The following is a 27,747-nucleotide window of genomic DNA, read 5'->3' on the forward strand; positions in this document are numbered from 1 at the left end:
AGCAAGAAATACGGAGCTCCTCTAACAGTAATGACAGTTTATCACCTCCCAACACTACATGTGCCAATGTTTCAGTGCATTTTTGAATATGTTTGTTAACAGATTCATCAACACAACAAAAATTTACGATCTCAGTAGCATCTTGTTTCTTAACTCATACTTTACTATTCATCAGAATCTTCATCGCTGCTCTTTGATTTGTCAGAGCTCCCTGCTGTACTTTGTTTTATTTCATAGTCAGAATTAGTTGAAATACCACCTACCGTATTTACCCAAATCTAAGCCGCACTGAAACCTGAAAAATGAGACTCGAAATAAAGGAAGGAAAAAAAAATTCCCGAATCTAAGCCACACCTGAAATTTGAGACTCGAAGTTCAAGGGGAGAGAAAAGTTTTAGGCCACACCTCCAAATCGAAAAAAAGTCGGTCCATTGTAATATGAGGCACAATTTAGGTCGAATGAATGACGATACAGCTACAGTAGTTTGGTTCGAGTCGTAAGCTTAGCAGTTAAGCTTTACCAGGTAGCCTTTGCTATGCGTCAGGCGCTTCGTCCGTATTTATACTGGTACCCTTCCTTTTTCACGTGCTTCGTCTGATTTGAATCGATTGCTTATTTTGCTTTGATCCGATAAGTGCCGTTTTCCTTGTTATAGGCGTTTATGTCACTCTAAGCTGAAAATGCATTACTGTACTGTGTCATGCATTGTTTGTCGCATTCTGATAGTGCGTGTTTGCGGCCTGTCGTCGCTTGCGGCATGGCTTGCTTTTGTGCACGCTACCGCTGCCTTTGTTGTGGTCTTCAGTCCTGAGACTGGTTTGATGCAGCCTACAATTAAAAAAAAAAAAAAAAAAAAAAAAAAAAAAGAGAGAGAGAGAAATCATCTCATTAGTGAAACAATGGCAAGAGACTACTATTTGTTGTTACTTACACTGCTGCTTTCTTTGATAATGATCAACAAGAACCAAATAATAGACTGTGTATGATAGAACATGTTCTGAACGAGAGTTAGGCGAAAATTTTTCTCCATTTGAAAATCTTTGCAGCCGCTTCTTTAGTACATCAAATTCTGCACAGAAATTAGAGTCATCTTGGATATAAAAATCTAGTCAGTTGCCGTGCTTCATTTCTGACTGTATCACTATTAGGCATAAGAATAATATGTATATAAACATGACACGATACGTATATTCTTCCGCGTTTGCTGTTGTCTCACTCTAGTTTCGTAGTTTATTAGGCAGACAGGATTTAAATAAGATAGCAGCAAACACGAAAGAATACGTGGCAAAATGTTTATATTCGTATTACTCTTATGATGAAGAGAATACTGCATGTGATTCACATTTCATCAGGTTCCTATTAACAACCATCTCTTCTCACAGGTAGGAAAAAATTCAGAACGTAGAGTTGGCCATATTGACAAACATCCCAAACAGTCTTGCCAGTCGGATTTTCGTAATACATTGAAGTTCTGCTACATTCGAAGATGAACAATACGGAATTTGTATTTACTTCATTGGATAATGTATGAAAATTGTCTTCCACCTTTTTTTTTTAATTTATTTACTGACGCAGAGGTTTTGGCGCCAGTATTTATCTTTGTGCCTACGAAGCATGCCTGTGTAGCGCTACATATATTCGATGGCAGAAGTTAGTTGTTTCAGCACCTACCGACATTTTTCAGAACTTCCACTTGCTTTGCACTCGATTCCAAGCCGCAGGCGGTTTTTGGATTACAAAAACCAGAAAAAAAGTGCGGCTTAGATTTGAGTAAATACGGTACATCCTCTCCTTTGGATTCAACTTCTTAAGTATTATCTTTCAAGTCAACACCTGCTAATCTGTGAGACCGAAATGATGAGCCATACTACTCTATTTCACTGTGCCTGTATGTTTCATTTGTATAACATTTTATTCCATCATAGATGCTGCACTTATAGTTTCATATATGCATTGCAGCAGCAGACACAATAAAAGTAGCAATCAGCAGTGCTTAGTTTGTTGAATGGGTAAAAAATATGCCATTGTCCCAGTTCCACATATCCCCAAAATTTGATTCTGCCAAATTCTGTACTCTCTGAAATCGAATGTTTAATCCAAAGATGAAAGTGAACAAGTTTGATGCAGTATTGCTAATATTGTTTATTACTCATCTTGCTGAATGAAGTGCATACCGTGTCCTTTCTGAAAGGTTTGGAGAAGTAATGCACATACCAGTTTTCTAAAAACTTACATTGAGATTGTGCTCTCCTTCCACTTGTACAAATTAGTAGAGCCCTTCGGATTACTCCACAATATGCCTCTTTGCAAGGTGGTAACGACAGTATTATGAAAAGGATAGATTGGCACTCACTGTATAGTGCAGATGTGTTGCTGGCAGGGGGGGGGGGGGGAAGAACACCACCTATTATTAAACACGTAAGCTTTTGGTGCAAACCCCCTCCCCCTTCCCTCACACACACACACACACACACACACACACACACACATGCACACACACATGCGCGCAAATGCAGATCACACATACATGACCACTGTCTCTGGCTGCTAGGGCCAGACTGGGAGCAACTGCGCATCATGGGAGAAACAACGGTCCTGTGTGTGTGTGTGTGTGTGTGTGTGTGTGTGTGTGTTTTGTCCACTTTGGAAGAAGACTTTCTGATCGAAAGCTTACGTGTTTAGTAGTCTTTTTGTTGTGCATGTCTGTGACCTAACATCTCCTGTATACAGCAATGTATCTTTTTTATAATATGGTCATTACTCCAGCCTAGATTTTCTATTGTTTGTTTCCTTTTAAGACCTTATAAAGACAGTTACTGACAATTTCTTTTTTCTTACTGGAGAAAAGTAAAACCATATGGGGGCCAGACGTAGATTGTAAATGAATATGGAATAGAATATTTTTATTCTCCCTGTATGCAGTGTCAATAACGTCACCTCACACACTTCATTTCTGGCAGCACCTCCTTCTCAACACATGACTGTCCCCCACCACCTCACCATAGTCTGCAAGTTATATCCTATAGCACTTCTGGGTGGACAAATAGATGAAGGATGTAGTTTAAAACAGTATAACTAAACTTAAAAGTCAAACTGCCCTTTTATAGAGACTGCCATCATTATTTAAACATACTAAACAACATCAAAACAGTCAAAAGAAATATTTTTTCAAAAGAGCAGAAAGTTGTAGTGAAATTCATAAAAGGATTGTTTTAAATTGTTATATCTTAAATCAATAAGTATGTCAGCATTTCCCAGGATTTTCTGGCTTAATTAAGACTAGGTCATGCCACCACAGTGGTCAGACAGTGGACTTGACTTCGAGAGGACAACGGACCCGAATACCATCGGGCCATCAAAATTTGGGTTTTCCTTGATTTCCCTAAATGATTTAAGACAAATGCTGGGATGGTTCCTTTGAAAAAGATGACATTCGGCTGAGGAAGCTAATTTCTGTGGCAGGTCTGATGACACAGTGCTGGTGGAAGCACGAGTATTTCAGAGCACACCATTCATTGCACATTGTTAAACATAGGGCTCTGCTGCAGACAACCCCTGTATGTTCCCATGTTGACAACACTGTTGAATTACAATTTCTGTGGCTCAGGAGCATTGAGATTGGGCAGTGAATCAATAGAAATGTGTCATCTGGTTGAATCATTCGTGTTTCGCATTACACCTGCTTGACGGTTTTGTGCACATACACTGTCAACAGAGTGAATTGGTGCTTGAAAGGTGCACTTTGCTACAGACTTAGGCCAGTGGGAGCAATATTATGCTATGGAGGACATTCACTTGGTCTTCTATGGGACCTGTGGTAGTAACTGAAGGCTCCATAACAGCTTTGTTCTGTGTGAACATTATTGTGCACTGTCCGCACCCTGTCCCTAATGAAGGTGACATGTTTCAACAATATGACTTTCAGTGTCACGAGGCCAGAATCAAATTCACCCCTTCTGAATCTGATGGAATACATCTGCGATGCTATCAGATACCAGTTCTGCACCCAGAAACCACTGATCTCCAATTTATGGGAATTACATGACCTGTGCTTAGACATGCGGTGCTGCATAATGCTGGGAACATACCTCACATAATGCTGGGAACATACCTGAAATTTGTTGAACTTGTCCCACACAAAATCACTGCTGTATTGTGTTCCAACAGTGGACAAACACATTATCAAACAGGAGGTCATAGTGTTTTGTCTCATCAGTTTATATATTCAAGCTTGAATGAAAGGTGTGCTCTTTTCCTTTTTTCTGCCATTGCGTGTATGTGTAAAGCAGGATGTTCTACCATTTGGGCTTGTTTATATTATGGCTGTCAGTATTACCACCTGCATGGATACTAAATGCTCCTTTTGTGAAGACCTTTTACCTTGAGAACACTTTTAACTTTGTTTCACAAATGGCAGCGCAGTTTCAAGAAAGCTTCTTAATTTCATGTAATAGTTAAAATAATACCTTCAGCAAAAGATGTGTGCGTTGGAGTGGGGAAAAAGATTGGAGATGTATGTAGTTTAATTTTCATAAATTGTTAAGAAGGTTAACAGCTTGGCATGCTAAGATAAATTCAGACATTCTCTAAAAAGAGAGAAAAAGATTAATTTAACAGAATCAGTGAGGTATACAAATATAACAACAGACTTGTAGAAACATTATTTTGTAGGTTAGATTAGATTAGATTCAGCTTTTGTTCCAAGACCCAAAACATGAGACGATTCTCATGGGTGAGTAACATGCCAGAAAGTATAACATAAAAAATATAAAACATTTGAATGCCCTGATCATTTGTCAGGAGATTGTCAAACTAGGTGAATACAATACAAACTGGAACAGCTAATATTTTCAGAATTGATACGCTGTCAGACTGAAACATTGTTATGCACTATTAATAAATTTATCAAACAAAAAGTACATAATCTTGACTGTTATGACAAAGTGCTCTCAGAACTGAAATCTAACAGACATTCTTATTTAAGCTGGCCTAACAGCCACTGTTAAGATATTCATCTATAGAGTAGGATGAGTTACCTATCAAAAAGTCTTTCAAACTCTGTTTAAACCATGCTTTATCTGATACCAAGTTTTTAATGGTGTCTTTCTTCCACAGATAAATTGTGTTGTAATGCGAGGTTTTAATGAAGATGAAGTGTGCAGTTTTGTGGAGTTAACAAAAGAGAAAAATGTTGATGTAAGATTTATCGAGTACTTGCCTTTCAGCGGCTACAAATGGAATGATGGGAAGATGGTCTCATTTAGTGAAATGCTCCAAATAATTAGAAAGCAGTGGCCTAATTTTGATCCTCTTCCCAATGGGCCCAATGATATCTCAAAGGTACGTGCAGTATTACATATGAACATACATTGAAAATAATTTGATGTTTATGACTTACTACCAATCACAAGAATACTTCACATCTGCTGGTGGTATGAGAGATGGACTGGTTTAGTTACATATTTCTCATCCCATTCAGTAAGTCTGTCCTGGCCTGGGTTTCTCTGCAGCTTTTCTGCAACTCTCCCCATTTCCTAAACCTTGACAATCCTTTTCTTTCTTCCCTTTTCCTTCCCCTTCATTGTTTCTGCCAGAAGAAGAAGCCACTGGCTCCGAAAGCTTGCACATTTCCATAACTTTAAGGGGAGTTAGAAGGGGAAAACATTCTTTTTCACTTTTTCGGGTTTTATACCTGATTATAAAATTTGCAATTTTCCAAATAAAATGATATATATATTACTTATAAACTTGCGTGGGAAGTATTTTATTTTATTTTCTAAAATATAAATTACACCAGTTGAAAATGTTAAAATTTTTACACGCATTACTTCAAGACCTAATAAAATCGGTAATTTTTTATATACAGGGTAGTCCATTGATCGTGACCGGGCCAAATATCTCACGAAATAAGTGTCAAACGAAAAAACTACAAAGAACGAAATTTGTCTAGCTCGAAGGGGGAAACCAGCTGGTGCAATGGTTGGCCTGCTATAAGGCGCTGCCATAGCTCAAACTGATATCAACTGTGTTTTTTTAAATAGGAACCCCATTTTTTATTACATATTCGTGTAATATGTAAAGAAATATGAATGTTTTAGTTGGACCACTTTTTTCGCTTTGTGATAGATGGCGCTGTAATAGTCACAAACATATGTCTCATAATTTTAGACAAACAGTTGGTAACAGGTAGGTTTTTTAAATTAAAATACAGAACGTAGGTACATTTGAACATTTTATTTCGGTTGTTCCAATGTGATACATGTACCTTTGTGAACTTATCATTTCTTAGAACATATGCTGTTACGGCGTGATTACCTGTGAATACCACATTAATGCAATAAATGCTCAAAATGATGTCTGTCAACCTCAGTGCCTTTGGCAATACGTGTAACGACATTCCTCTCAACAGTGAGTAGTTCGCCTTCCGTAATGTTCGCACATGCATTGACAATGCACTGATGCATATTGTCAGGCATTGTCGGTGGATCACGATAGCAAAATCCTTCAACTTTCCCCACAGAAAGAAATCCGGGGACGTCAGATCCGGAGAACGTGCGGGCCATGGTATGGTGCTTTGACGACCAATCCACCTGTCATGAAATATGCTATTCAATACTGCTTCAACCGCACGCGAACTATGTGCCGGACATCCATCATGTTGGAAGTACATCGCCATTCTGTCATGCAGTGAAACATCTAGTAGTAACATTGGTAGAACATTACGCAGGAAATCAGCATACATTGCACCATTTAGATTGCCATCGATAAAATGGGGGCCAATTATCCTTCCTCCCTTAATGCCACACCATACATTAACCTGCCAAGGTCGCTGCTGTTCCACTTGTTGCTGCCATCGTAGATTTTCCGTTGCCCAGTAGTGCATATTATGGTGGTTTTGGTTACCGCTGTTGGTGAATGATGCTTCATCGCTAAATAGAACACATGCAAAAAATCTTTCATCGTCCTGTAATTTCTCTTGTGCTCAGTGGCAGAACTGTACATGACGTTCAAAGTCATCGCCATGCAATTCCTGGTGCATAGAAATATGGTACGGGTGCAATCGATGTTAATGTAGCATTCTCAACACCGACGTTTTTGAGATTCCCAATTCTCGCGCAATTTGTCTGCTACTGATGTGTGGATTAGCTGCCCCAGCAGCTAAAACACCTACTAGGGCATCATCATTTGTTGCAGGTCGTGGTTGATGTTTCACATGTGGCTGGACACTTCCTGTTTCCTTAAATAATGTAACTATCCGGCGAATGGTCCGGACACTTCAATGATGTCATCCAGGATACCAAGCAGCATACATAGCACACGCCCCTTGGGCATTTTGATCACAATAGCCATACATCAACACGATATCGACCTTTTCCGCAATTGGTAAACGGTCCATTTTAACACGGGTAATGTATCACGAAGCAAATACCATCCGCACTGGCGGAATTACTTATATGTTTGTGACTATTACAGCAGCTGGCCGGAGTGGCCGAGTGGTGCTAGGCGCTACAGTCTGGAAACGCGCGACCGCTACGGTCGCAGGTTCGATCCTGCCTCGGGCATGGATGTGTGTGATGTCCTTAGGTTAGTTAGGTTTAAGTAGTTCTAAGTTCTAGGGGACTGATGACCTCAGAAGTTAACTCCCATAGTGCTAAGAGCCATTTGAACCATTTTTTACTATTACAGCCCCATCTATCACAAAGCGAAAAAAGTGGTCCAGCTAAAACATTCATATTTCTTTACGTACTACATGAATACGTAATAAAAAATGGGGGTTCCTATTTTTAAAAAATGCAGTTGATATGAGTTTGACCTATGGCAGCGCCATCTAGCAGGCCAACCATAGCGCCATCTGGTTTCTCCCTTCAAGCTAGACGAATTTCGTTCTTTGTACTTTTTTCATTTGATGCTTATTATGTGAGATATTTGGCCCGGTCACTATCAATGGACCACCCTGTAGAAAGCTGTGGATTGCTGTGTTACAAAGGTTAAATTATGTGTTTGTATTGGTAGCACTGTCAAAAATAGTATCGTATCTTTTCATAGTATAAACATGCTTTGTATATCGAAGTGCTAACGTTTTTCCGAGGAATAGTGATGAATAGACTGGTAAATCTCTCAAAAAGTATGACTCCAAAATGAAGTGTTTTTAAGAAATGTGGGTTTCATGGTAATAAATTTTTGAATAAAGAGAAACATTGTGTTCAGCATGTGGTGTGTGAAGTTACAGACAATGAAATACTGGCAAACTCATGAGTATCTAGAGAAACACCCATTAGTGCTTCGAAGATTAAAATAAAACATAGTGATAACACAGTTATCTCAAAACAAAACTCATGTAAATGGTAGGTTAGGTTATATTCTGATACATTTACACATCCTAACAGGGGTGTTATGTGAATGTGTGTGCTGTATGTATGTGGAGGGCCAGTTAGTTTACATGAAGACATTGAGGTATCAAATGGACTAGGCAGGGAACTTATCATTAATTCTGCCAGTTGTAAATATACTCATTCATTTTGGAGTTCTGATAAGTGTAAAGATAATTATTTTGAAATAAATGTTAGGTGGTTTTATGGATTGAGAATTATTGGCAAAGGACACACTGCAGCAGAAACAATGTGTGTCGTGATGTATATGCCACGCCCACTTTGTAAAATGGACAAGTATGCAGGATTTATTGGAGCTGCTGTGAAATCTGCTGCATGTGAGTCAATTAAGGGTGCTGCAAATGAAGCTGCTGAAATAAACGATGGTATGATTGACATATCAGTAGCTTTTGGGGCACTTGGTAGAAGCGCAGCTGCAGTTCTAAGAATTCTGTTGCTACAGTGACCAGTGTGGATACTGGAAAGCTAATAGATTTCCAGATTTTAACCAAACATTCTTATAAGTATAAATCAGGGAATGAAGAAGGGCATATCTGTGACAGAAATTATGAAGGACAACTAGTCGTACGGAGGCCTGTGCAGCTGTTGAAATTTATAATCGATCTGTAAACTAAAGGGGAGTGTGTTACACTAAGTTCTTAGGTTATGCAGACTCAAATGCATATAACAGTGTAGTAGCCACTCATCCTTATGGTGAGAAGCTTATCACAGAACTGGAATGTGTTGGTCATGTCCAGAAGAGGATGGGTACCAGATTGAGGAAGTTGAAACAAAGTTTGAGAGACAAGAAACTTTCAGGTGGTAAGACCATAAGAAGTAGGCTGACAGACAAAATGATTGATGAACTACAACAGTATTATGAGATTGCCATTAGAAATAATACTGAGGATTTGTTGAAAATGAAGCAGGCAGTATGGGCTACCTTCTTCCAGAGACTGTCAGCTGATGATAAACCAATACACCATCTTTGCCCTCCTGGATCTGGTTCATGGTGCAATTACCGCAATGCCCAGTACTCAAACAGGTCATACAGCCATAAACATTCTATCCCAGCAGCAGTTGTGGATATCATAAAACCTGTTTACAGAGACCTGGCAATCCTGAATTATTGAAGAAGTGTCTGCATTGTCAGACTCAAAATCCCAATGAGTCGTTCAATAACCTTATAGTGTCAGTGTCATCGTAACTGCCATCTGCGTCACGTCTGCTGTGCAGCGAGCTATGCTAATTTAAGTATTAACTCTATTTTTCTTACTTGTCACTTCTTCTTCCGTGTGTTTTTGCTTTTAGGAAGCTTTAATTGTCGAGTGCTAGTAATAGTGTTCCATAGATTTTGTGTTTGTTTTGAATACAGTCAGAGAAAGTCCGTTTAGTCAGCCATAGTGCCAGTAGTGCTAGTTTTTGTTTTCAATACAGTTCAGAGACAGGTAGTGCGATTTTCATTGTTTTCTACAGGAAGTGTCTAGTAACCACAGTTTAGTCAACTATCAGCCACCTTTAGTGAATTAGCAGTCTAGTTATAAGTTGATTAACTCTCTACAGTAAATTGATTTCTTAGGATGGATAGGATGTGTGACTGCAGTGTACGGACACAGGAGGAGCTGGCCACTGTTCGCAAACAGCTGAACGTGTTGACGGCCGCGGTTAGCCGTCTTCAGGCAGTGGTGAGTCTGGTGCGTTGCATGGTACACCCCAGGTGTTACATGCTTCAACCACTGACCCTGCTGTCGACACATCTTTGCGGGTACCGGGCGCGGTTGGGCCACCCTCTTCCCAAGGGGAGTGGCGGGTTCAGCGGCGTTTGCGGCGCACGAGGCGGAGGGTCAGTGTGGAGGCTGGCCGTGTGGCATCGCCCATTCTGCCTGTGAGTGGACATGTGGCCACTCCTTCAGCAAGGTCCGAGCAGGCACATGGGGGGAGGGGTTTATTAGTTATTGGGAGCTCCAACGTTAGGTGGGTGATGGAGCCCCTTAGGGAAATAGCGGAAAGGTCGGGGAAGAAGGTCAGTGTTCACTCTGTCTGCTTGCCGGGGGTCTCATCCGAGATGTGGAGGAGGCCGTGCCGGCAGTAATAGAGAGCACTGGGTGCACCCGACTGCAAATTGTTGCTCATGTCGGCACCAATGACTCCTGCCGTCTGGGTTCAGAGGTCATCCTCAGTTCGTACAGGCAGTTAGCGGAGTTGGTGAAGGCGGAAAGCCTCGCGGGGTGGAATCTGAGCTAGCTATTTGTAGTATCGTTCCCAGAACCGATAGTGGTCCTCTGGTTTGGAGCCGAGTGGAAGGCTTAAACCAGCGTCTCAGACGATTCTGCGGAGATCTGGGGTGCAAATTTCTCGACCTCCGCTATCGGGTGGAGAAATGTAGGGTCCCCCTGAATAGGTCACGCGTGCACTACATACAGGAAGTGGTTACAAGGGTAGCGGAGTATATGTGGAGTGCACATGTGGGTTTTTTAGGTTAGAGAATACCCTCCCTAGGCCCGACAAGACACCTCCTGAGATGCGGCAAGGTAGGAGTAGACAAAATGCAACAGGGAATAACAATATTAATGTGCTAATAGCAAATTGCAGGAGCGTCTATAGAAAGGTCTGAGAACTGCTCTCATTAATAAGCGGTCACAATGCCCACATAGTACTAGGGACAGAAAGTTGGCTGAAACCAGATGTAAACAGTAATGAAATTCTAAACTCAGATTGGAATGTATACCGCAGAGACAGGCTGGACAGTGAAGGGGGAGGCATGTTTAAAGCGATAAGAAGTGCAATAGTATCGAAGGAAATTGACAGAGATCCGAAATGTGAAATAATTTGGGTGAGGGTCACGGTTAAAGCAGGCTCAGACATGGTAATTGGATGTCTCTATAGGCCCCCTGGCTCAGCAGCTGTTGTGGCTGAGCACCTGAAGGATAATTTGGAAAATATTTCAAGTAGATTTGCCCAACATGTTATAGTTCTGGGTGGAGATTTTAATTTGCCGGATATAGACTGGGAGACTCAAACTTTCATAACGGGTGGCAGGGACAAAGAATCCAGTGAAATTTTTTAAGAGCTTTATCTGAAAACTACCTTGAGCAGTTAAACAGAGAACCGACTCGTGGCGATAACATATTAGACCTTCTAGTGACAAACAGACCCGAACTATTTGAAACAGTTAACGCAGAACAGGGAATTAGTGATCATAAAGCGGTTACTGCATCGATGATTTCAGCCGTAAATAGAAATATTAAAAAAGGTACGAAGATTTTTCTGGTTAGCAAAAGTGACAAAAATCAGATTTCAGAGTACCTGACGGCTCAACACAAAAGTTTTGTTTTAAGTACAGATGGTGTTGAGGATCAGTGGACAAAGTTCAAAACCATCGTACAATATGCGTTAGATGAGTATGTGCCAAGCAAGATCGTAAGAGATGGAAAAGAGCCAGCGTGGTACAACAACCGAGTTAGAAAACTGCTGTGGAAGCAAAGGGAACTTCACAGCAAACATAAACATAGCCAAAGCCTTGCAGACAAACAAACATTACGTGAAGCGAAATGTAGTGTGAGTAGGGCTATGCGAGAGGCATTCAATGAATTCGAAAGTAAAGTTCTATGTACTGACTAAGAAATTTTGCTCTTATGTCAAAGCGGTAGGTGGATCAAAACAAAATGTCCAGACACTCTGTGACCAAAAAGGTACTGAAACAGAGGATGATGGACTAAAGGCCGAAATACTAAATGTCTTTTTCCAAAGCTGTTTCACAGAGGAAGACTGCACTGTAGTTCCTTCTCTAGATTGTCACACAGATGACAAAATGGTAGATATTGAAATAGATGACAGAGGGATAGAGAAACAATTAAAATCACTCAAAAGAGGAAAGGCCGCTGGACCTGATGGGATACCAGTTCAATTTTACACAGAGTATGCGAAGGAACTTCCCCCATTCTTGCTGCAGTGTACCATAGGTCTCTACAAGAGCGTAGCGTTCCAAAGAATTGGAAAAGGGCACAGGTCATCCCCGTTTTCAAGAAGGGACGTCGAACATATGTGCAGAACTATAGACCTATATCTCTAACGTCGATCAGTTGTAGAATTTTAGAACATGTATTATGTTCGAGTATTATGACTTTTCCGTAAACTAGAAATCTACTCTGTAGGAATCAGCATGGGTTTCGAAAAAGACGATCGTGTGAAACCCAGCTCGCGCTATTCGTCCACGAGACTCAGAGGGCCATAGACACGGGTTCCCAGGTAGATGCTGTGTTTCTTGACTTCCGCAAGGCGTTCGATACAGTTCCCCGCAATCGTTTAATGAACAAAGTAAGAGCATATGGACTATCAGACCAATTATGTGATTGGATTGAAGAGTTGCTAGATAACAGAATGCAGCATGTCATTCTCAATGGAGAGAAGTCTTCCGAAGTAAGGGTAATTTCAGGTGTGCTGCAGGGGAGTCTCGTAGGACCATTGCTATTCACAATATACATAAATGACCTTGTGAATGACATCGGAATTTCACTGAGGCTTTTTGCGGATGATGCTGTGGTATATCAAGAGGTTGCAACAATGGTAAATTGTACTGAAATGCAGGATGTTCTGCAGCGAATTGATGCATGGTGCAGGGAATGGCAATTGAATCTCAATGTAGACAAGTGTAATGTGCTGCGAATACATAGAAAGAAAGATCCCATATCATTTAGCTACAATATAGCAGGTCAGCAATTGGAAGCAGTTAATTCCATAAATTATCTGGGAGTATGCATTAGGAGTGATTTAAAATGGAATGATCATATAAAGTTGATCGTCGGTAAATCAGGTGCCAGACTGAGATTCATTGGAAGAATCCTAAGGAAATGCAATCCGAAAACAAAGGAATTAGGTTACAGTACACTTGTTCGCCCACTGTTTGAATACTGCTCAAAAGTGTGGGATCCGTACCAGATAGGGTTGATAGAAGAGATAGAGAAGATCCAACAGAGAGCAGCATGCTTCGTTACAGGATCATTTAGTAATCATGAAAACATTACGGAGATGTTAGATAAACTCCAGTGGAAGACTCTGCGGGAGAGATGCTCAATAGCTCGGTACGGGCTTTTGTTGAAGTTTCGAGAACATACCTTCACTGAGGGTCAAGCAGTATATTGCTCCCTCCTACGTATATCTCGCGAAGAGACCATGAGGATAAAATGAGAGAGATTAGAGCCCGCACAGAGACATACCAACAATCATTCTTTCCACGAACAATACGAGACTGGAATAGAAGGGAGAACCAATAGAGGTACTCAAGGTAGCCTACACTGTCAGGTGGCTTGAAGAGTATGGATGTAGATGTAGATGTAGACCAAAAAATGTTTTTCTTGTAATGAAGACACTAAAGTGGGGGTCAGTCATGCTGTTATTGCTTTTAATGGTGGCAACATTGGTAGCGTGAAAGTGCTACAACATATGGGAATTAATTCTGGAGCAAACTGCATCAGAGAATTTGAATGGATGGACAAGGTTTGCAATGGTAAAGCACTGTATGCAGCACAGTTGGCCACTACGGAGTCCAGAAAGAAGAAAACAAGAAAAAACTTAAAAAAGATCAAGAGGATGATATACAGTATGGTGCAGGGTGCTTCTGAGTGACTAAAAATAAAATGTTAAGCATATATTGAGTTACAGTCTATTAAAACTTTAAAAACTCTTCTTGAAAATTTACATTTTCTCTTGCATTTTTCCCTAAATCTCAGAAACTACTTCAAGTAGTGAATTAAAATTTTCAGGGAGTAATAACATACGTATCCTGAGTCTTCTGAACTAAAAAAAGAACATAATGTTATGCATAAATAAAATTATTTAGAATAACATACAAAAAAGTACACAAAATTTTAACTGTGTAATTAAAAAATTGTATTTCCAAAAGCAGTGGCTGAAATGCAATTATTGTAAGACTCAGAACATATAGTTTAATGTCCTGTAAAAGTTTCTTGTCAATGGCTACAGTTGTTCCTGAAATACGGGGAAGTTAAGTCACCAAATTTAACATTGTCAGGATAGGGCGTTCAAACTCCCCTTAATGCACATTTTCTCCTTCCTCCACTTGGTGAGCAACACATTTATAGTATTTTCACAACAGCAGTAGCTATTTTCTTACAATTTCTTTTTGCAGGCATACCATGTCCCGGGCTTCAAGGGACATGTGGGATTTATAACCTCAATGAGTGAACACTTCTGTGGCACGTGCAACCGTTTACGGATAACAGCTGATGGCAATTTGGAGGTGTGTCTCTTTGGGAATTCAGAGATATCTCTCAGGTGAGTGATGAAACATAGAATAATTGTGTCCAAGTGAAAATTCATGCGAGGAAACCATAAAATTACTAGAAGACTGACAGACTGATCAGTATTTTACCTTCAGGAGGTGAAATTCCATAACTTCTTATAGACACATTCATTCCTCTTGTCCTCACATTAGTCGTGGAGTCCGAGTGACCTTTCAGACCTTCAGAAACTTATCCCTCTTTCCTCTCTCATGAAGGAACTGATAGTTCCAAATGCTGAGTATAGAATAATACTTTCAAACTGTTTGCCATGCACATTAGGTATGTGGTTGGTATATGGAAGAGATAAACTGCAGTTAAATCCAGCAGGTATGAAATGAGTAATCTTTTATTGAAGTTTTCAGTTTGCACCCTCCCCCCTCTCAGACATACAAACCAGATACCTCTAGCTAAATAATTTGTGAGTATATATAATTTGCCTCTGTCAACATCATGTTACACTAACCTGTTTGTGAGATTAAATTAAAGGAAAGTAATCAGAACTGGAAATTATGTAAAGACATTTTTAGCTATGTCCCTATGTTGTAATAAAGTTAACACAGTATTTCTGTCCATGTGATGGTAACTATGATTCGCCAGCCACCGTTGCCGAGCGGTTCTAGGCGCTTCAGTCCAGAACTGCACGACTGCTACGGTCGCAGGTTTGAATCCTGCCTTGGCTCAGTGCCCAGAGCCATTTGAACTGTGATTCATGATTATCAGAGTCTATATGTTCCAAATAAAAATTGGAACTTCATGTGTATAAATGTACAAATTATTAGACAATGGGACCAACAACTGACACTTTTAAATTGATGACTAGACTAAGAGATTAATAATAGGAAAAAAACTGCAAGATACTTGGTGATAAGTTTGTTTCAGGACAAGGTAAGGGGGGTGAGGGGTGGGAAGAATCAGCTCTCTCTTTGTGAGCATACCAGAAATCCTTTATCAACCGAAGGTAAAATAAGATATAAAAATACAGGGTCAAACAATTAATTTAAGTATATTAAAAACCAAATGACTAATAAAATTGGAAGCTAAGAAGAGTAAGTTCGCAGTAAGTAGGGTGAAACACAGGGGGCTGCAACATATTGCCATTGTTGTTTGACTTGTCTATCAAAGAAAAAAGAAATGGATCAAAACAAAATAAAAGTGAGAATGGAAATGTATCAGAAGCAAATAGGAATAAGCAAGGAACATATTCTTTAATAATAATAAAAAAAAAAAAAAAAAAAAAAAAAAAAAAAGACATGTGAGGCAAATGTTCCTACAATTTTATGTTCAAAGCACAGCAGTCTGTGAAAGCAAAATATTTATGACATTGAAAAAAGAAAATCAGTGAGTGAAAAGTGTGTGTAGGTGAATTGTGGTGAAAGACTGGATATTGGAACTTCTGTTATGCTGCCCAGTATTAATTAACTTGGTAGTAAAGGAGCAAGTTTGCAAGGGCAGATAACTGTTTGGCTACATAAAATAGAGTGGGAGTATGGAAAAGCTAGTCCAAGATAGGATGAAAAAGATAACAGCAACTTAAAAAATGAACCCCATGAACCCCATTCCAATCTAGTGAATGCAGTGGTTGACAATATCTTGTGACATTCGCCTATAAGGCTCAAACAATAATTGCTAAATAAAAATACAAAATGTTGACAAGACTGTATCTAAGCTGTCACTCTCTTTTGAAACAAGGGTGTTTAAACCAACAAACACGCAGGAAAGCAGGGACAACTCGCACACTAGAGAAGGATGGGCAGTATCATTGAAGGAGTGAGCATAAAGCATGTGGAATATGTGTGGCACAAGTAAAAAAATAAAAAAATAAAAAAAAATAATAATAAAAAAAAGGAAAGAAAGAAAGAAGAAGAGGAAGAGTAAAAATGAAGAAAGAAGAAGAGGAAGAGGAAAAATGTTGATCTGGAAACAAGGGAATAAAAATTTGCCATGTGAAGAGACAGAATGGTACTGTGCTGATGAGTGTGTACAAGTGGTGATATACAATATACATTGATAAAGGAACTCTGCATTGGGCCCAGAAGACCACACAATGCTCTTCGAGAGATGTCCTCTACTATATATCTATGGAGAGTTAGGGGGTCAGTATACAACTCCCCAGGCTGTTATCAACTTCCAGAAGTTGAAGACACTACTTCTCACTTGAGTAGCTCCTCAGCTGGAATTACATGCAGAGTGTACCCTATTCCAGTCTGTCCACCGAGCAGAATTTCCCGGCTCTACAAGGAATTGAACCTGATCCCTTTCTATGGCATGCCTGTAGCATACTGACTGCATAGCTGTGGCAAGAGTCATAATATACACTTGTGAACATTTGAGTTATAACTGTTCTGTTTATTGGGGAGAGAGTATGTATATTGCCACCGTGAACGAAATAGTTTAGTGTATCGTAACTGGAATGTATTCAGACCTCGTACTTGTTGTGTGAGAGCGCAGTGTCTTAGACACTTGTAGTGTTTGTCTTAGCATGTACGAACTGGTGAGCCTTACTTTCTAGTATTTTTAATTATATATCATTACTGGTGCCTCTGGCACTTTTGTGTTGCAATAGCAATAGCTTGCAATAGCAAACATTGAGTCAACCATGGTTTTTGGATTAGAAGTAGAGGTCAGCTGGGTTGACATTGGGAATAGAGTGATGGGAAGTGGACAATAAGCAGTTATTGCTGGCACACAGAATAATTTATAGTAGCCTTGCTGTATATAAAAAATCAGATTTCTGCTGAACTGTCATGAACAAACTGTCACTTCTCTGGAATAAATAGATTCTGATTTGTTAATTACATCTGTGTAAATGAAAAATATAGGAAAACATAGATTGCTGCTTACTGTAAAGGGGACATGTTACATTGTAGACAGGCACAATTAAAATGGCACTTACACAAAGCTTTCGGCCACAGCCTTCATCAGCAAAAGAGATACAGAGAAACACACACATTCATACACACAGGCAAGCACATGTCACACACATATGACTGCCAACTCCAGCAGCTTGCCCCTAGCTGCTGGACTTGGCAGTTTTTTTTTCTCTGTGTGTGTGTGCGTGCGTGCGTGCGTGCGTGCACGCGCGGTGTGCTTGCTTGTGTGTTGTGCCTGTGTGCAACTTTGTTTTCTTTACGGTAAATAGTGATCTATCTTTCCCTGCACTGTTGATATTCCTACCTAGAATTTCCATTGTTTAATCAGTGTAAATAGGAAGGACACATGAACCATGGACCTTGCCGTTGGTGGGGAGGCTTGCGCGCCTCAGCGATACAGATAGCCGTACCGTAGGTGCAACCACAATGGAGGGGTATCTGTTAAGAGGCCAGACAAACGTGTGGTTCCTGAAGAGGGGCAGCAGCCTTTTCAGTAGTTGCAAGGGCAACAGTCTGGATGATTGACTGATCTGGCCTTGTAACAATAACCAAAACGGCCTTGCTGTGCTGGTACTGCGAACGGCTGAAAGCAAGGGGAAACTACAGCCGTAATATTTCCTGAGGGCATGCAGCTCTACTGTATGATTACATGATGATGGCGTCCTCTTGGGTAAAATATTCCGGAGGTAAAATAGTCCCCCATTCGGATCTCCGGGCGGGGACTACTCAAGAGGATGTCGTTATCAGGAGAAAGAAAACTGGCGTTCTACGGATCAGAGCGTGGAATGTCAGATCCCTTAATCGGGCAGGTAGGTTAGAAAATTTAAAAAGGGAAATGGATAGGTTGAAGTTACATATAGTGGGAATTAGTGAAGTTCGGTGGCAGGAGGAACAAGACTTCTGGTCAGGTGACTACAGGGTTATAAACACAAAATCAAATAGGGGTAATGCAGGAGTAGGTTTAATAACGAATAGGAAAATAGGAATGCGGGTAAGCTACTACAAACAGCATAGTGAATGCATTATAGTGGCCAAGATAGATACGAAGCCCACACCTACTACAGTAGTACAAGTTTATATGCCAACTAGCTCTGCAGATGACGAAGAAATTGAAGAAATGTATGATGAAATAAAAGAAATTATTCAGATTGTGAAGGGAGACGAAAATTTAATAGTCATGGGTGACTGGAATTCGAGTGTAGGAAAAGGGAGAGAAGGAAACATAGTAGGTGAATATGGATTGGGGGACAGAAATGAAAGAGGAAGCCGCCTGGTAGAATTTTGCACAGAGCACAACATAATCATAACTAACACTTGGTTTAAGAATCATGAAAGAAGGTTGTATACATGGAAGAACCCTGGAGATACTAAAAGGTATCAGATAGATTATATAATGGTAAGACAGAGATTTAGGAACCAGGTTTTAAATTGTAAGACATTTCCAGGGGCAGATGTGGACTCTGACCACAATCTATTGGTTATGACCTGTAGATTAAAACTGAAGAAACTGCAAAAAGGTGGGAATTTAAGGAGATGGGACCTGGATAAACTAAAAGAACCAGAGGTTGTACAGAGATTCAGGGAGAGCATAAGGGAGCAATTGACAGGAATGGGGGAAATAAATACAGTAGAAGAAGAATGGGTAGCTTTGAGGGATGAAGTAGTGAAGGCAGCAGAGGATCAAGTAGGTAAAAAGACGAGGGCTAGTAGAAATCCTTGGGTAACAGAAGAAATATTGAATTTAATTGATGAAAGGAGAAAATATAAAAATGCAGTAAGTGAAACAGGCAAAAAGGAATACAAACGTCTCAAAAATGAGATTGACAGGAAGTGCAAAATGGCTAAGCAGGGATGGCTAGAGGAAAAATGTAAGGATGTAGAGGCCTATCTCACTAGGGGTAAGATAGATACCGCCTACAGGAAAATTAAAGAGACCTTTGGAGAAAAGAGAACCGCTTGTATGAATATAAAGAGCTCAGATGGATACCCAGTTCTAAGCAAAGAAGGGAAAGCAGAAAGGTGGAAGGAGTATATAGAGGGTCTATACAAGGGCGATGTACTTGAGGACAATATTATGGAAATGGAAGAGGATGTAGATGAAGATGAAATGGGAGATAAGATACTGCGTGAAGAGTTTGACAGAGCAGTGAAAGACCTGAGTCGAAACAAGGCCCCCAGAGTAGACAATATTCCATTGGAACTACTGACGGCCGTGGGAGAGCCAGTCCTGACAAAACTCTGCCATCTGGTGAGCAAGATGTATGAAACAGGCGAAATACCCTCAGACTTCAAGAAGAATATAATAATTCCAATCCCAGTGAAAGCAGGTGTTGACAGATGTGAAAATTACCGAACTATCAGCTTAATAAGTCACAGCTGCAAAATACTAACACGAATTCTTTACAGACGAATGGAAAAACTAGTAGAAGCCAACTTCGGGGAAGATCAGTTTGGATTCCGTAGAAACACTGGAACACGTGAGGCAATACTGACCTTACGACTTATCTTGGAAGAAAGATTAAGGAAAGGCAAACCTACGTTTCTAACATTTGTAGACTTAGAGAAAGCTTTTGACAATGTTGACTGGAATACTCTCTTTCAAATTCTAAAGGTGGCAGGGGTAAAATACAGGGAGCGAAAGGCTATTTACAATTTGTACAGAAACCAGATGGCAGTTATAAGAGTTGAGGGACATGAAAGGGAAGCAGTGGTTGGGAAGGGAGTAAGACAGGGTTGTAGCGTCTCCCCGATGTTGTTCAATCTGTATATTGAGCAAGCGGTAAAGGAAACAAAAGAAAAATTCGGAGTAGGTATTAAAATTCAGGGAGAAGAAATAAAAACTTTGAGGTTCGCCGATGACATTGTAATTCTGTCAGAGACAGCAAAGGACTTGGAAGAGCAGTTGAATGGAATGGACAGTGTCTTGAAAAGAGGATATAAGATGAACATCAACAAAAGCAAAACAAGGATAATGGAATGTAGTGTAATTAAGTCGGGTGATGCTGAGGGAATTAGATTAGAAAATGAGGCACTTAAAGTAGTAAAGGAGTATTGCTATTTGGGGAGCAAAATAACTGATGATGGTCGAAGTAGAGAGGATATAAAATGTGGCTGGCAATGGCAAGGAAAGCGTTTCTGAAGAAGAGAAATTTGTTAACATCCAGTATTGATTTAAGTGTCAGGAAGTCATTTCTGAAAGTATTCGTATGGAGTGTAGCCATGTATGGAAGTGAAACATGGACGATAAATAGTTTGGACAAGAAGAGAATAGAAGCTTTTGAAATGTGGTGCTACAGAAGAATGCTGAAGATTAGATGGGTAGATCACATAACTAATGAGGAAGTATTGAATAGGATTGGGGAGAAGAGAAGTTTGTGGCACAACTTGACCAGAAGAAGGGATCGGTTGGTAGGACATGTTCTGAGGCATCAAGGGATCACCAATTTAGTATTGGAGGGCAGAGTGGAGGGTAAAAATCGTAGAGGGAGACCAAGAGATGAATACACTAAGCAGATTCAGAAGGATGTAGGTTGCAGTAGGTACTGGGAGATGAAAAAGCTTGCACAGGATAGAGTAGCATGGAGAGCTGCATCAAACCAGTCTCAGGACTGAAGACCACAACAACAACAACAGTTACATATATTCTGTCACTTGAAGACTAATACATGAAGTAAGTGGACATTATTTTTTATTGCAGAGGATCTTTGTCACCACTAATTATTAATTTTGTGTTCCATTTATTTAGACATGGTTTCATCCTTTCCTGGATGTGCTCTTTTTGTTAAATTTTCCTTCAAAAGATCTGATTTACTTCAAATTAATAAACCTGAGTATTCTGAAAAAGGAGGTGCAGCTTACAGCTGCAGTGTGACAGTTGATCACAGGGTGATTTTATCACTGCCATATCGTGGGTACCCATGGCTCGAGACACTTATTCTATAAGGGTGTGTAGTCATTGGGCTTTCTTGTACCACAGTGTCAAAGGTGTACTGTGAGCAGATTTATTCAAGGAAAATACTACCACAATCAGCAGAGTGAACTGCTATGGGCAACAGGATATCATTGACAGGGGTTACCACTGACTAGCATGGCTTTAGCAGCGAACAGGTGGGCCACAATGTAGCAAATGACTCACCAACTCAGTGACAGTCACTAAACAGTAACCATTCATGCCACTGGGAACTGTCACCTCTTTGTGGGATACAAAGATGCAATCTGCACACTGCTCGTCACAGTTACAAAGATTATCATTGGTTCGGAACAGCACCAGGAGATGCTCGAAGCATGCAGGAAGGTCGTCTTTCTGATGATTTGCGGTACATATTGCCAAGGTGGCAGGGAGCAAAATAAGGAGTGATCAAAAAACTTCCATTTTAAGGCTGCATAGTTCAGATCAGTATGCCACACACACACACACACACACACACACACACACACACACACATACACACACACATATCCATCCGCACATATACCCTGCTTGTGTCTGTATATGTGCGGATGGATATATGTGTGTGTGTGTGTGTGTGTGTGTGTGTGTGTGTGTGTGTGTGTGTGTGTGTGTGTGTGTGTGTGTGTGCACGCGCGAGTGTATACCTGTCCTTTTTCCCCCCTAAGGTAAGTCTTTCCACTTCCAGGATTGGAATGACTCCTTACCCTCTCCCTTAAAACCCACATCTTTTCGTCTTTTGCCTCTCCTTCCCTCTTTCCTGATGAAGCAACTGTGGGTTGCAAAAGCTTGAATTTTGTGTGTGTGTTAGTTTGTGTGTCTATCAACATACCAACGCTTTCGTTTGGTAAGTTACATCATCTTTGTTTTTAGATATATTTTTCCGATTTGGAATGTTTCCCTGTATTATATTATATATCAGTGCTTTCCTCTCCCACAACTATCCTGCAGACCTTGTCCACAAACAGATCTCCCAAGCAATACATTCCTCCCCACCCAACAACAATGTTACTACCCCCAGACCACACAGAAGCATCCCCCTTGTCACCCAATATTATCCTGGCCTTGAATACATCAACCAATTACTCCGCCAGGGATATGACTTTCTCAAGTCAAGCCCTGAAATGAGATCATCCCTTGACAATATTCTCTCCACACCACCCAGAGTTGCCTTTTGCCGACCCCCTAACCTCCGTATCATCCTTGTCAAACCCTACAATATTCCCAGACCACCTTCTCTACCCAGCGGTTCCTACCCCTGTAACCGACCCCGATGCAAAACCTGCCCCATGCATCCCCCCACAACCAATTACTCCAGCCCCACTACTGGTAAAACATACACAACTCAAGGCAGGGCCACATGTGAGACAACACGTCATTTATCAGCTGACATGCTTGCACTGCACAGCCTTTTACATTGGTATGATGACAACTAAACTGGCTGAGCGCATGAATGGACACAGACGAACTGTCCGCCTAGGAGATGTCCAATACCCAGTAGCGGAGCATGCCCTCCAGCATAATTCTAGGGACCTAGGAACCTGCTACACCATATGTGCCATTTGGCTTCTCCCACCCAACACCAGTACCTCGGAACTGCGGAGATGGGAACTTGCACTCCAACACATCCTTTCATGCCGCCATCCCCCTGGACTGAACCTATGTTAACCAACCTCACTCTCATTTACTCTTTAGTCTTCTCCTCTTTCCCTTTCCTCTTTAGCCATTCACGCATCTTTTCATCCTTCATAGTTGTGTTTATCTTTATACTATGTATCTCTTTACTTCTGTATACATCCTCCTTGGTTTGAAGCTGGCACAGTAATTACATTAGAATATCTTTCGCTTCCCTCTGACATCCATGCCTCCATCTTTGCTACCCTCCCTGTTTACCTTTCCCCTGTTGCTTCATAACCTGGGTTGTCAATAACTGAATCCACTTTCCCTTCTTCCCCTTTTTTCCCCTCTCTCCTCCCTGATGAAGGAACGAAGTTCCGAAAGCTAGGATACGTCAATTTTCTGTTCTGTTTTGTGTATGTATCGGCTGTACTGAGCTGAGGTAAGTACTGGCCAGGCCCTCTATCTCTTTGTTAGTATTTGTTTCATATATATAAACACACACACACAAACACACACACACAGACAGGGTGATGCGTATTAACATTTAAAAACCTCCAAAGCACTGTAGATGACCCTGAGACAAGTAATTTAATACAAGACACATGGGATCACAAATGTTGGATACGATACAAATGTTGGGAAATGTGTCAAAAGCGAATGACAAATGTCACCAGATGATGTACCTTGCCATGCTTGCAGTGGTTGAGCCTCTTGGGCTGTCACACTTGATCATCCCAACCCAAGTCAAGTATTCATATCATTGTGGCTACGGACACACGTGTGCGACTTTAGTGATGGCATTCAGGATTTGAGTCTTGCATCTGGCAGGCAGTATTTTTTCATTGTGTTAAACAATTATGTATTTATATTGAAGTTTATTATTTTATTTACCGGTCTTGCAGTTTCCTTGATTTCTTGCAAAGTACAGTACAATGAAAACCTACCATATTGCATAACAAGTAGATGAGTATAAACTTCAGAATAGCATCATCGCCATTAAATGACCTATGTTTTCTTTACTAACAAGAGAAGGGACAGAAGCAAAAAACACAAAATCAGAACTGCTTTTGCTTGATTACAGCAGGGACAATAATTTTGTAACATCTACATTTACAACAGATCATATTTACAAAATGTTTTCGAAATTTGCTCTGTTTGCTCAAATGAAAGTATTGCACTGCTCAATCATTCCTTTACACTCAACCCCAACTGCTGCACATGCTGTGGGGTATGTTATCTGGTTACGTCGTATGTTCAGTGTTTCTCACCAATTTTTGGGGTATTTTGAAATGTACAAAAAGGCAAATGCAGAAAGTTATCACATTTTGCTGCACATTACCTGCGTCACAGAAAAATAATGTATACAAATCTTCTCAGATTTGCCACTGAATAACTTTGTGCAAGCCTCACAATATTTCACCAACACAACTGTTCGTCATCTTCAGGTAGTGGTGGGTCCTGTCATCACTGTTGCAAGATGTGGCTGGTGATATTCGCACAGCAGAATTGAAATTTGTCAGGCTAGAAGCAGGAGTACGAATGTGTGGACAGGCACTCCCAGTTGGATGGAAATGCCATTCATAGTAGCCTTCTGCTTATGTGTTGTGGGCAGTGACTGCACTTCTGGACACTCGTGTGGTTAAAAGCTGAATTAACTCTCTGCAAGGTGCTGCATCAGGTCATACATCGGAGGATCTGGTTTCTACTGTTTTAATTTCATGGCAGTCAGTGCTGGATTCTGGGCAGTGCTTAGTCAAAATTCCATATTCCTGTTGGTAAGATTGCCCACCGTATGGATACATGCCTCATTCTTAAAAACACAATCCTAGAGTGATGATGCTGAGGATAAAATTTCAGTCCTCTTGGGAAACGTGTGGTGCCCTGTATTCAGGCAGTGCTCTGCTACCACTAATTTACTGGGTGGCATTTTTGTCAGCGCTGTTGAACACAGTGTTCTTGCACAATGTGAGGTGTCTGTCCTATATAAGGTTTCCCATAATGGCATCAGATCTTATATATGATCTGTGTTTTGTAAGGTCAAGATTGTCTTTAACTGAACACAAACAATTCCTTAGTTTTGCTGGTAGACGAAAAACACACTTGATTCTGTTTCTCTTAGCGATTCTTTCAATTTTGAAAACATGCCACTGAAATATGGCAAGAAAGCCATTTGCAGTGCTTGTCTAAGTATCTTCATTTACATCCCTACACTGAACTTGCTTTGCTCAGAACACATTGCAAATCTGTTTACAAGAATAAACACTCTGCTGGAACACTGTTCTTAGGTGTTACAGTTCACCAGGCAGACTGTCAGTATCTGAGATCACGTGTGCTCTATGTGCCAGGGAGTGTAAGACACTACCACATTGTGCAGGGTGACGGCAACTTTTGGACCGCAAATATAACTCTGCATGTATCAGTTTGCAGTAGAGACTAAGCCCCAGTGTTATGTCAGCTTTTCTTCTAACCGTGACATCCAGGAATGGTAAGCTGCTATCTTTTTGTACTTCCACAGTGAACTGAATATTCAGATGGAGCGAGTGCAAATGCCGCAGGAACATAGGTAGTGTCTGTATTATGTGGGCCACACCACAAATGTCTCTTCAGCATTCTGCCAGAAGGAGGAATGTTGGATATTTACTAAGGGAAATAGAGGATCTCCCATGGGAACACTGTCCACTTGATCAAAGTAGTTGGTGTTACATAAGAAATAGGATGAGGTATGCACATGTTTAAACAGCACCACAATTTCTTTCTCAAACTTGCTGCTAATAACCTCTAATGAGGGCTGCAGGGGCACTTTAGTAAGTAATGATATAACATTTGAGCTAACTAAAAGATCTGAAAGTTCTAGTTTAAGCATCTTCAGGTATTCTATGAAATCCTCTGAATTCTAAATATGATGGTCATAGTCATCCACATGATAAATTTCAAAGCTGTCACGTGGAAATTGCCAGTTGCATCGTGCAGCAGTGATGGTGGAAATCACCACCACCTGAAGATGCCAAAATGTTGTGTCACTGAAATATTGAGGGAGGGACTTGCATAATGTTATCTGGTGGGGAACCCAAAGTGTTTTTGCAACAGATCTATTAGGCAAGCCTGAAAAGTCACATATACTCCAAGCAGTAAGTACCTGTTGTAAAATGGTCACATTAGTGATCTTGGCAATTAATTAAGAGTTTATCAATAAATTTGGCTTCATTTTGCAAGAAATTGTGCTGTGTTCCAGTACTCCCTCTTCAACAAAACTAATGTCAGTTTCTGCTCCACCTCTTCAGCCCGAGATCCTATGCATACTCTTGAGCATTTGTGCAAGATACCTGTTTATTTATAGAAATAAAAGTAACTTCTATCATGACTTTCCCATTCTTGTCCAGTGGGTTTATTATCCTGCTGTTGCCTACTGCAGACTACAAGATTACTGTTGAAGATTTCTGCAAAGTTTTTCTTCCTTTTTAGTGTACCAACATTTCACTGTGTGGTAATTGCATGGTACTGTTTAACGGGTGTTTTAACTGTTGTTTCAGAGATGCAATACGAAGCAAATGCAGTGAGGATGACTTGCTTGCCATGATTGGGGCAGCAGTGAGAAGAAAGAAGAAACAACATGGAGGTAAGATACATTACAGCAAATGTAACTCTATACATAGAAAGAAAATTTCTGCTTAACAAGTCATAGCAATCATAAGAGCAAAATAGAATGAAAAGCAACAGTGATAGAACCTGTGTTTTTTGTGTAAACTTGGATTTAATTTTTTATTTAGTATTCATTCTGATTAATGCCCATTGGTCAACAGTATATTTCAGCCCTAGAATTTGGTTCTGCAAGGTCCACCAGATAACCATATATGGCTGTTGTAACTCCTTTATTGGACTTCAGAAGTTTTCCAGCAACAAATCTTTTTTTTTCTTTCTTTCTTTCTTTTTTTTTCTTTTTTTTAAAAAAAAGCTAAAATGCAGAAAACATCATAAAGGAAACACTCACAGAAAAGCATCAGTGTCCTTGAAACAATGGAAACTCCAGTAGGAATATCAACAATGTTGGAAAAGACAGATTACTACTTACTGATGAAGGCTGTGGCTGAAAGCTTTATGTAAGTGTCTTTTAATTCTTCCCATCTGCAGCCTAAGGTATCTTCTTTATGGTAAGTAACAGTCTGTCTTTTCCTTCATTATTCATTAGTGTTCTTTGTTTTTATTGCTGTTTAGCAAGCATCATGTGGTATATAAGGGATGTGAATAGCGTCAGATGTTGAATCATCACTCTGGAGGATATGAAGGTGCTGCATATTGGTGTGAGACAGCATTATCTGATGAGAGTTTGAAAGAAACCTCATTGTGGATGTCCATTTGGTCGCCTGGTTAAACCTTGCAACATCTGTATTTTTGGAGTATTTGGATCTGACAGTGGCCTGATGTTGGAAAGTAAGGGCATACTTATCATCAATGTTCCAGTTGACTACATCAGACCACTACAAGGGAGCATCACTGTGTAGTGTACTGAGTACATTGTAACCTGTTCACGTCTGTGACTGCCATCTGAGAACAAGTACAGTAAACTCTTGTGCAGCTACACTTTTGGCTAGCTAGATTGACACTTGACAAGTATCAATTTGCGTGCACCTGGAGCCAA

General features: G+C 40.4%; 1 protein-coding gene across 4 annotated transcripts in view; it reads left to right on the forward strand.

Annotated features, from left to right (window-relative positions):
• Positions 1-27,747, forward strand: part of LOC126412549 (molybdenum cofactor biosynthesis protein 1-like) — a 289,749-nt gene that overhangs the window by 163,018 nt on the left and 98,984 nt on the right. For all 4 annotated transcript variants that reach the window (XM_050082197.1, XM_050082199.1, XM_050082196.1 and 1 more), the window contains 3 exons: positions 5,117-5,341; positions 14,519-14,664; positions 26,642-26,727. In XM_050082197.1, coding sequence (XP_049938154.1) covers positions 5,117-5,341; positions 14,519-14,664; positions 26,642-26,727 — 457 coding nt within the window. The remainder of the gene's footprint in view (positions 1-5,116; positions 5,342-14,518; positions 14,665-26,641; positions 26,728-27,747) is intronic.

The sequence above is a fragment of the Schistocerca serialis genome, chromosome 7 (genome assembly GCF_023864345.2).
Source record: "Schistocerca serialis cubense isolate TAMUIC-IGC-003099 chromosome 7, iqSchSeri2.2, whole genome shotgun sequence".
Lineage (NCBI taxonomy): Eukaryota > Metazoa > Arthropoda > Insecta > Orthoptera > Acrididae > Schistocerca > Schistocerca serialis.